The sequence below is a fragment of the Chenopodium album genome, chromosome 9 (assembly GCF_948465745.1).
Source record: "Chenopodium album chromosome 9, dcCheAlbu1.1, whole genome shotgun sequence".
Lineage (NCBI taxonomy): Eukaryota > Viridiplantae > Streptophyta > Magnoliopsida > Caryophyllales > Amaranthaceae > Chenopodium > Chenopodium album.
The window spans coordinates 56,109,705-56,120,278 of record NC_137842.1 but is presented as its reverse complement, the minus strand read 5'-3'; the positions used below and the strand labels follow the sequence as shown (position 1 = coordinate 56,120,278).

General features: G+C 35.0%; 1 protein-coding gene and 1 non-coding gene across 3 annotated transcripts; one reads left to right on the top strand and one right to left on the bottom strand.

The window, feature by feature from the left end:
- Window positions 1-2,827: 2,827 nt before the first annotated feature.
- Window positions 2,828-8,500, bottom strand: LOC145559916 (BTB/POZ domain-containing protein At3g44820-like). 2 transcript variants are annotated; one of them, XM_081621192.1, is made up of 4 exons: window positions 7,838-8,500; window positions 7,341-7,410; window positions 4,422-5,630; window positions 2,828-4,075 (listed from the first exon to the last, which is right to left on the bottom strand). In XM_081621192.1, the coding sequence occupies exons 1-4, from the start codon at window positions 7,867-7,869 to the stop codon at window positions 3,503-3,505; spliced, it is 1,884 nt and encodes a 627-aa protein (XP_081477318.1). In that variant the 5' UTR covers window positions 7,870-8,500; the 3' UTR covers window positions 2,828-3,502. The 2 variants fall into 2 exon arrangements, with proteins under 2 accessions (XP_081477318.1, XP_081477317.1); XM_081621191.1 differs by lacking the exon at window positions 7,838-8,500 and having other exon boundaries at window positions 7,341-7,509.
- Window positions 8,501-10,134: 1,634 nt separating this feature from the next.
- Window positions 10,135-10,207, top strand: TRNAR-UCU (transfer RNA arginine (anticodon UCU)). The gene has a single exon. It is a non-coding gene; the product is annotated as a tRNA-Arg (tRNA).
- Window positions 10,208-10,574: the final 367 nt, after the last annotated feature.

The window sequence follows — 10,574 nt, the reverse complement described above, 5'->3', positions numbered from 1 at the left end:
TAAGGACTAAAATGACCCCTAAAACCTTAATTGAAGATTTTTCAATATGTAAATCGATAAAAAAAATTGAATCGGGCTGCAATTTACAATTTATACGAACTTTTAGGCTGCAATTTGCAAAAAAAAAAAAAAAAAAATTAAATGGTTGCAATTTGCAAAATACGAACTTTAAATGGCTGCAATTTGCAAATTTTCCTTAAAAAAATTACATAAAACTAAGAAAATGATGAAGACTAAGGTTTAGACGGAGCACTCGACAGACCTTATGAGAAGCCTCAATGGAGTTCACAACCTGGCTTCAACAGGATAACTAATGGAAGAGGATGACATCCTTATCCTTTGGGTTTAAGGGCGGGCATGTTCTGTTGAGCTTAATTGCAGTTCAATTCAGTTTAATTCAGCTCCAATCAGTTAAGTTTAGTTCAGTTCTTCATTTCCTCTAATAAACAATTCATTTCAGCTCTATTCAGTTCAACCCCAATCAGTTCAGTTCAGATGTTTTCAGTAAATCGGAATAGGCCCCAACTATGTCATTCATTTCTACATTTGTTCTTAAGGTTTTTGTTCAAATGGTTGCGGAGGAATGAGAAAGAGATGAAGGTGTGTAGAGATCACTGGAAAGAGGAACAAGATGAAGCATTCTACTTTCTATATTGAAGCTTCTTGTGAACTCTGTCATAACGGTCATTTAGATGATTTTTTTTTATTTGCATTTTTTTAAATTTTAAAATGTTAAATGTTTACTGATAGAAAGTCTTTTAATTTGTGAAAGGATAAGTAAAGAAGGAGTAAAAGGGATTAGTGAAATTGTAGTGTAGTAGTAGTAGAGGTGTCAAAACTGAACCGACCCGAAAAAAATTATCCGTTTCGAACTGTAACCGATCCGATTTGATCCGAGAAATTCAAGACCCAAACCCGATTTGTAACCAAACTGAACTCAACCCGAATCCGAACTTGACCTGAACTTAACCCGACACCGATTTGATCTGACCTGAACTCAACCCGAATCCGATTTGACCCGACCTGAACTCAAACCGAACTGATTTGACCCGACCCGTGCTCAACCCGATCCGAAATTGATCCGAAAAATAACCGATCTAATACGATCTGTTTTGACCCGAACTGATATTAACCCGATCCGATTTTAACTCGATTTGATTTTTACCCGATCCGAATTTAACCCGATCATAATTAATTATTTACTTTTTTATTCAAGTTCTTATACTATATATTTACTAATTATTAATAAGTTAACTTTTTGACTACAAAGAAATAATCCGGAGTCTTAAGTTTACTTCATGTACATATCAATTATATTAATTTACTTTCTAAGCTTTAATAAATGCCACAAGATCTAATAAACCTAAATATTAAGCGGAAGTTAATTGATTTGCTTGTTAAGCTCTAGTTAAATGCTGCCTAAAGCCTATTGTCATTTTTAATGAATTTCCTCCCATTCTGTTATATTTTATGAACTAATAATTCTTTCTCTAACACCTACAACCAATTATATCAATATAAATCACAATACTACTAGTCTGGTGCAACATATAAGAAACAATTATGAAAGCAAAATAAATAAAGTTTTAAAGGATATATCAAGCGCTTACATTTTCATTATAATAATTAAATATATTACATATACATAATCCAATGATTCAAACTTAGGTATTTTTCAGTAGTTTCATTTTAATATACAAAATACGCTGCATATAATATCATTGCAATGTTTCGACTCTAATAATATGTTATGGGTACGGCTTCCTCAAAAATAACAAAAGTCTTGCACTTCCAAAAAAATTTAGCCAAACACAAAAAGGAATTGAGCCGAAATTGACCGAACCGAACTTGACCGAACCGAAATCAACCCGACCCAAATTCATCTGACCCGAAGTTACCTGGCTAAACCCGTTTTAAACCCGATCCAAATATATCCGAACCGAAAGAGAATCGATCTGAAGTTGACCCGACCCGTATCCGACCCGGACTCGATAGACCATGACCCGAATTTGACCCGATCCAACCCGATCCGAGTTAAAAGGATAATTTTGATCCGAACATATTCGACCCGAACAGACCCGACCCGAATAGACCCGACCCAAACTCCATCCGGTTATCCGAATTGACACCTCTAAGTAGTAGTATTGCATCGTAATATTTGCTTGCATGACATCCTACATATATATAAATATATAGCCAAGAATCCTATACTAAGAGTACAATCATACTAATATATTGTCATATAAGTTCACAAGTTTTTGGACTTATATGGACATTGTAACATTCACCTTATTTTCTAACATAAAAATATTTATTTATGATTTACACTTTTTTTTCAGTTTATTATCAAAATGTCACCCCAATTAAACCACTTAGGATGCACAACTCATTTATTAACAAGTTATTAACAAGGGAGCCCCTCTCAAAAAAAAAAAAAAAGTTATTAACAAGGGAGCCCTATTTTCTATCATTGATACACCTTTCATCTAATACGAAGTTAAGTTTTTTTTTCCTCTTTTCAGTTCGGTCTAACGTTCACCCACCTATTTTTTACTCGGTATATCAAGTTTTTCAATTGTATGAAAATATGTACATATGACATCGCAAGTAAAATTGGAAAGATTGAGTGAGTATATATATTGATAATAATGCATGAAAAGTAGGGATAGGCGCCATTCTTGTACCAAAATCAAATTATTTGGTACTAAAAAAAGTACCAAAAAACAAAGCCTTAAATTCTAGTTGGTGCCCTTGGTGGAGAGGGCAAATACTTTTAACTCTTTAAGATGCCACAAATATGCAAGCCACCCAAATAAGCCACTACCAGCGAATCTAGCATATAAAATGCGCATAATAATATTGTTTGGTTACTAATTCCAACTGAAAATTACTATAGTACTAACTCTGTCATAGTTAGTTCATCAGGAAAGATGCAAAATGCAAGAACAAGCGCTTTCCTATAGAACTTATTATCTCATGAACAAGTAAAATACCTATGTGCTATTGTTCTGTACATGAGAGCATATATTCACATGAATCACACCAACGAAAAAATGTGTATCTGTTTTTCAAAATGCTATAGTTCATGAGCTCCTATGTAAAACCAAAAACCTCCCAAGTCACATTTCAACACCTTCAAAAATTCACGCTACAGGTCATATTCGAATATAACTTCATTCCTGCTGGAAATGGAATTAAGTGGAATTGAAGGCTTATGACGCCAATAATTCCGCTCAAATCCAAACCCAAAAGCCAGCCACAAAACAAAAAACCTCCATTTTTGATCCTGTCCTCTTTAAAAGCAAGCACAAAGCTTTGGCATTCCCACAATGCATCTTTTGCATGAGAACTGTAGTTTGATTGAAATAGGCAAAAAATCTTATGTTTCCCATACTTGAGTCATCACCGATAAACCAAGCTTTCCTCCAAAAGAATTCCAAATATTCTTGTTAATATACTCTTTCCACCTGACTTTGTCAACCAGTAATGCCTCTATTAGTTTTCACTGGAACAAAGAGAGACTTTTACGATGCCTCAAAGATCGGGAAGAGTTAGGTTGGTCAACTGACGCCCTTGGACTGGGTTCAGCAACTTCAACCACATCTCTTTGAGCATTTGAAGATCGAGGGAGTAACTTGCAACCAATTCTCCAAGCAACTAAGCGGGGAGAGCTAAGTGAACTATGTGATTTACTCACTTTTCTCATCTTCTGCTTTATTTTACTGAATTCCTCTTCCAGTTCCTGAACCCTACATCTCATCCTGTCCATGTCTCCTTTAAGACCATGGTTTTCACGCACAACAGAAACCCATCCATCTCTCTGGATTATCTGGCCCACCAATGCATTTTGGGCAGTATCAAGATTGGTTGGGCCATTTTCAGGGTCGTCAACATGGAGGCAACCAGCAATAGCAGTTCGTAGATGCATCTGCTCAAAGAAAAGGACCTGAAGAACAACCCTAAGGGGCAGTCTTTCATTTTGAGATGCATGAGTGCATGCATCAATGGAGAGTCTTTGGTAGTCAATCATGTTGCAAAGTTGTTCTTTCTCTTTGTCAGAAAGCCACGGATGATCCTGCATTATTCAATAATAATTAATAAATTTCCATAATGAACATGAACCAAGGCAATAGAGGATAAGCAAATCTTATGGGAAGGGGAATATTATAAGAGCAACACTTATACTCCTTACATAAAACTAAGCTATGTTGACCGTATAAATGAGTGCCACAATCACGTATTGGGTTACAGGAATTCCTACAGTGAATGGAACTGTAATACAAGTATCTATACTCATAAAAATCTTAGGACCTTGATAGTTTCGTAATGATTGACTACATCCCTATTAACGTGCAAAAAAGTTGAACAGATGTGATAACGCAGTTTATGACAGAGCATTAAACCTCATTTAAGAGACAAACCTTGAAATATATGTCAAGAGCTCTGTATAGGCCATCATGGAAAGGTCGACAATCTTCTGGAAGAGCCTCCACAAGGGCACGTATCTTGTCTGGTTTTAAGTTCACATCAGAAGCAACCTCTGCAACATAGCCATCCACCAACTTTGCTACTTTCCTTAATGATTCTGATGTCGGTGATGCTTCTATATCTGGTGAGCAAGGGGAAAAGGCTGGAACTTTTGGCTCTGTTGATACAAAATGCTGGATAATCCTCTGAACACAATCTGTGTCGTACAAGGTATCAGAGTCTGAGTAAGTAGGAATCAGTAGACCATCTAATGTTGCTAGATCAAGTTGCATTCCAACTCTTTTCTCCAAATAGTCCTTGCATTCTTCACTAACATCCAAAATCAAAGCGGTACGAAGAATTCCCAGTAAAAAGCGACAATAAGATTTGCTCTTCTTTTCTGGGAGCAACTTTGCAATAGTTTCCAACAGAACCTTCTGATCAACAGTTACAGGAGTCAAGCTAAAACTTGCAACTGTTCTTGTTTTACCAACACGCCCACCCTGCCATCTTCCAAGGCCTGGTAGGAACTTCCTAGTATAGTACATTATAGCACCCGCAATATTTTCAGGTCGTATACCTCTCGCTTGCATTGTCTGAATAAGTTTTTCAAATAGATCAATGCAAAGATATGATATATCTTCGTACCACCAATCAGACTCTGCACTTCTAATTCTTGCTCCAGTGTTAATTCCGTTCCACAGTATGCTCCCGCCCGGGCTTTGTAGGCTACCATACATCATCATAGGCCATCCAAACAAACTTGGATCTGTGCAAACCATTGTGGATACAGCATTCAAGCATTTGTCAATTAGCTGAAGCTTCTCTGCCAATGGTATAACAGGTTCAGCACTCTGAAGGGCGACAATACAGTCCTTCCAATTACGAAGTATGTTCTTATGGAAAAAGCTGTCACACCTAGACAACAAATTATCCGAGCCATATTGATCTGTCATCTCTAGATAGTCCGCAGCACAATAGATTATCATAATATTCCTCGGAGTCAAATCAATACGAAGTCCATAGCAGAATTTAGCAGCTATGAGAAAAGTGTCGGGCCCCCCCGGGAATCCTTCCAGTAACATGGTGGATGATTCTTTGTTTATATCTTGTGATGCTTCAAATTCTTTATCCAATTTCCCACATCTTGATACAAGAGGAAACTGAGAATAAAACAAATTATTAACTCAAAGGTACAATAAGAGCAACGAATTCACCGTCTTGGCAGCCATGACTGAATGAAAACAATAAAGCAGTCAAATGTATCAGAAAACAAGCTAAGATTTCAACAAAGTGACAATTTTTGTTAACTCACTATCAAAGTATCAAATCAATAGTACTGACATAAAATGTAGAGAATATGCAGGTCATTGATGCAAACATAAGTAGGAGACTAACCTAAACTCATGATCAGTTTTGTAGCATCCAAAATTCTTGTGACTTTTCCCATTGTGGATGACTCAGGTTTCTAAAGTGGTTTCATTTTTAGTATATCTTACTAGACAGAGATAGCTTCAGAAGTTACTTGCCAATTGTTTTACAAAGTTCTACACCAAAATTTCCCATATAATATGCAATTATCCCTCTTCTCTGTCTTCTGTCTCAGTTACCCACTAAAACAAAGACCCCTTGAATTAGAAAAATTGAAGGCGTTGCCTTCCTGTTATTTTTTTGTTCTAATTCAACAAGTTCGGATGATAGAAATTAGAAATACTACAATGTGAATTACACAGAATCTTCTCTTGCAATTCTTTTCTAATTCAAGGCCTTGCTCTTCAGGAAAAAATTATGCAAATTTACACGGGAAAAACAAGAAGAAAAAGTTTTTAAAACTTGAAAGAAACATTCAACTGAACTCCTGCAGTACCTTTAATTTTTCTTATGTAGTTTTTCATCAGACAAAATTGCATATGGCTGTTAGGAGATTCTTTGTTTTCCATGGAACATAAGAATAATGTAAAGCGATTGAAAACATTTGAAGAAAAAGCAGCCACCATAGTAAGTTCTTCTTTTTTTTTTTTTTTTTTTTTTAAAGAAAAAAGACTTAAAAAAATGAACCCCTCTTGTTATGCTTGGGAAACAGGAAAGTAATTAACAGCAAGAACCTATTGCTCTGACAATCCATAGTGAAGCTAATCCCATAAAGAATAATCTACTCAGATATATATCACAATATGTGAATTAAATAGAACAATTTCCAGCCTTATGGTAATCATTTGTTTATACATATTAGTTAATAGTAAAGAGAATCCTTCAAAATAAAGCAAGCTCAATAAAGCAAACAAAGCAAGAAGCAGGACAAAATGATTAGTTGTAGGTTGCAAACTGAAGACTTCGAAAGAACTTCAAGCAACCCTCACATGAAGAAAGCTGCCAATAAATTTCAGAACTACAACAGGCCCTACATATGTCCTTAAGGCATCATTGCTCGTAACTACATTTCTTATTACACTCAAATGACCCAAATCTGATTTCGCTTTAACAACATTAGTATTAAGTATATCGGTAGGCCGACTGGCCGACTCATTGGAACACCCAACGAAACGACTATAATGTGCACAACTGCACATAGACTCCTAAAAATAACACACATTCATATGCAATTAAACAAAAATAGGAGAATCAACACTCCATTGGACTCTTCATTTCACACAAATACACAATCCTCGAAACATTCACATGAGTATGGACACTTCAACTAGTTCAACACTTCATTTTGAGCCAAAGTTATGCAAAATTTTCACAAACGGACATTCAGGCAATTGGATAAATTCCCATGTCCGACTTGAGTACCCGAATCCAAGTAACAAAGCTCTAGTACAAATCCAATCTTTAGCAAATATATAGACAGAAATGATAAGAGGAGTGACTACCTTGTGCAAATGAAAATTTACTCCTTCCACAATAACAGTAATATCGCTTGGCAAACCTGCATTGCAGAACCTGTCATAATCATGAAAAAACATTACAAAAACACACATTAAATATAAATGACTAATATACACCTAAAATATCCAATATTTACGCCACCCAAAAAAAAAAAAAAAAAAAAAAAATCATTATAATCATATTTTCTTAATCACGCAAACACCAATTCAGACAATCTTAAAACTTCAATACCATGATTCCAAACAATAGCATGGCTTAAATACAAAGTACTACGTATATACTATATACTACCAGTAATTAAATATCGACCCGTTTAGTATGCGGTATCAATTACAAGTATCCAATACAAATATTTCAAGCTAAATTCTAAACTTCCAAAATTAAACCCATCATTTCAACCCAAAAATAACCAAAACTTAATCCAACAAATTTAAGATGAACCAAAACAAAACGAAATGAAGAGAGAGAAAAGAGAAAGTACCAATCACTGCCTTCACGTTGAAATTCAGCCATTCTTCAACACAAAAACCCAGAAATCAAACCTTATTTTCTCTCTCTCTCTCTCTAACACCAAAACATCAAGTATTATTCAACCAACCAAAAATAGACCCACATTTGAAAAATAAAAAAAAAAAACTACCAAAACCCCAAATCAATACCAATGAATTTGGAATGTATTTTTGGAATTTAATTACAAAAATAAACAAAGATGCTATTTATTAATACTTCCTTTAATGTCTGAGCCAACAAACATCACACTACTGAGTCAACTCGGGGTCCCCCTTCCAAACGTTAAGTATATTAACATTTTTATTTATTTTTTTTCAAAAAAAAAGGAAGAAGAAGAGAGTTTAGTGGGGAGGAAGTTGAGTTGAACTTTACAGCAACGACAAAAAATGGAAAAATGAAGTGGGGTTTTATACTTTTATTGAAGAATGTTGAGAAGAACAAGCAATGGCAGAAATTATTTGAATATTCTAATCATTTTTATTTGATTTATTTTGATGTAATAATGATAATAAAAAATAAAAAATAAAAAATAATTCTAGTAATAAGTTTGTTTTTTCGAATATAGGGAGAAAATAAATAAAGGTTTTAAGGATAAGAGGAGAGAGAAAATGATGAAATAAGAAGAAGGTTGAAAGTAGGGATGGCAATCTAGTCCGGATCCGACCCTACTTCGCCCCGATCCGAGGTAAAATATCCGCTTCGAGTCCGAGAAAAAAGTAATCCGAGTTCGACTCCGTTAAAATAATCCGACTTCGAGTCGGAGGAGGGTCGGAGTCGGATCCTACAAAAAATCCGAGAAAAAAATCCGACTCCGACAAATGTCCGACTTTAACGGATTATCCGACTCCGACTCCAATAGATAGTGGATTTTTGTGTGGGTCATGGTGGCATTGGGTGTGGGTTGTAAAGGCCCAAATAGCCCAACATCTCAAAGTATATTGAATAATGAAAAAAAAACTCGGAGTCGGGTCGGATCGGAGTCGGAGTCGGAGTCGGAGGTCGGATATTGAAGTCGGAGTCGGAGTCGGATGTCGGAGTCGGATTTAACCTCCGACTTCCTGTCGGGTCGGAGTCGGATTTAGCATAATCCGCTCCGAGTCCGACCCGTTGCCATCCCTAGTTGAAAGGGAAGAAATTGATGACGCGTGGATTTCCATAAATATAAGAAGAGTGGGTCCATTTGAGATGGGGTGGTGAGGTAATGTAGATCCTTGACGACCAACATCGACATGTCACGCTCTTTTTTTAAATGCGTTCCATATGCCTCCCCTTATTTGAAAAAAATAAATACTAAAAAAATTACTACGTACTACCTCTGTTACATATTATTTGCAACGATTTGACATAAAGTTGAGGGGAAAAATGTCTAATCGTTACAAATAATATGTAACGGAGGTAGTATATTGATTAAAGGTCTATTCTCATACGTTGAAATTCAGTTTAGTTCAGTTTAGTTTAGTTTAGTTCAGCTCGGTTCAGTTCAGTTCAGTTCAGTTCAGCTCCTAATTTTCTTCTCTTATAAAATATTCATTTCAGTTCAGTTCAGCTTAGTTCAGTTCAGTTCAATTCAGTTCAGTTGAGTTCAGTCAATGAGAACAGACCCTAAGGGTCTGTTCTCATACGTTTATTTTCAGCTCAGTTCAGTTGAGTTCAGTCAATGAGACACAGGTCCTAAAGAGTGCTTGTTTTGTAATTATTGAGTGAGAGTTGTGAGACCTTATATGCAAGAACGGGGAATGAATAGAAATTTTACATTTTAAATGTACAATACCAATCTTCATGGAAATATAATTAAATATTTTGCATTTGTTATATAATTAGCGATGTAATGGATTTTTCGATGATCAAAGTTTTGAGAAAAGAAAGAAAATGAAGATCTACCATTGTGTAATCGATATTCATGTAGTTTGTCAAACTCATACTTCCTTTCGTTCTGCTCTTATTACTACACCATTAATGAATTTATGCATGAATGCGTCCCAAAACACATTCTCGCCTAAAATATCTTTACTTACTTTAAATGGATAAATTATTAATGCCTATCCAAATAGTAACTTCAATAATGAATTGATGTTACTTAATTAGAATCAATTTATTATTTTTTTGGTGAAGAGGATCAATTTATTATGGATGGTTATATATTATATGGCATTTTGCTATGGAATTCACTAATTGTTTTGGGCTTTGCTAGAAGAAAACTCAAGCCCAATGAACTCGTAAGCACATAAAAAAAGGTTATCATTTACTTTTTGAAAGTGGTAGAACTAAGCGCCCGTGGCCTAATGGATAAGGCGTCTGACTTCTAATCAGACGATTGTGGGTTCGAGTCCCACCGGGCGTGACATTTAAATTTTTTTACTACACAATTATTTGGAAACAAAAATCAATTTAGATAATAAATGGTCAATAAAAAAAAAATTAAAGGAACGTTATTTGAATAGTATTTTATGTTATTTGAATTTTTTTTAATTTTTTATAATGTTATTTTATTAATTGAAAAATAATTGAATAATACTCCACATAGCTACATAAGAAGTGGACTAATTTATTTAAATCTCCCGTTGAGAAAAAACTAAAATTTTCTTATCATACCATCCGCATCAGTAGCTACAATCAGTCTAATATATACATGTTTTATTTACCCGTCGCACTCATGAAATCTATAGACACAATAATAATCTTATATTTGACCTACCAGAACATATATT

What these genes read in the sequence shown, in the direction of transcription:
- LOC145559916 (XM_081621191.1), bottom strand. Translation starts at nt 7,448, where the DNA reads ATGTGTGTTTTTGTAATGTTTTTTCATGATTATGACAGGTTCTGCAAT. An exon ending in TAAATTTTCATTTGCACAAG is followed by an intron (nt 5,631 to 7,340) that starts GTAGTCACTCCT and finishes TTTTATTCTCAG; the next exon opens with TTTCCTCTTGTATCAAGATG. An exon ending in CTCTTGACATATATTTCAAG is followed by an intron (nt 4,076 to 4,421) that starts GTTTGTCTCTTA and finishes TGAATAATGCAG; the next exon opens with GATCATCCGTGGCTTTCTGA.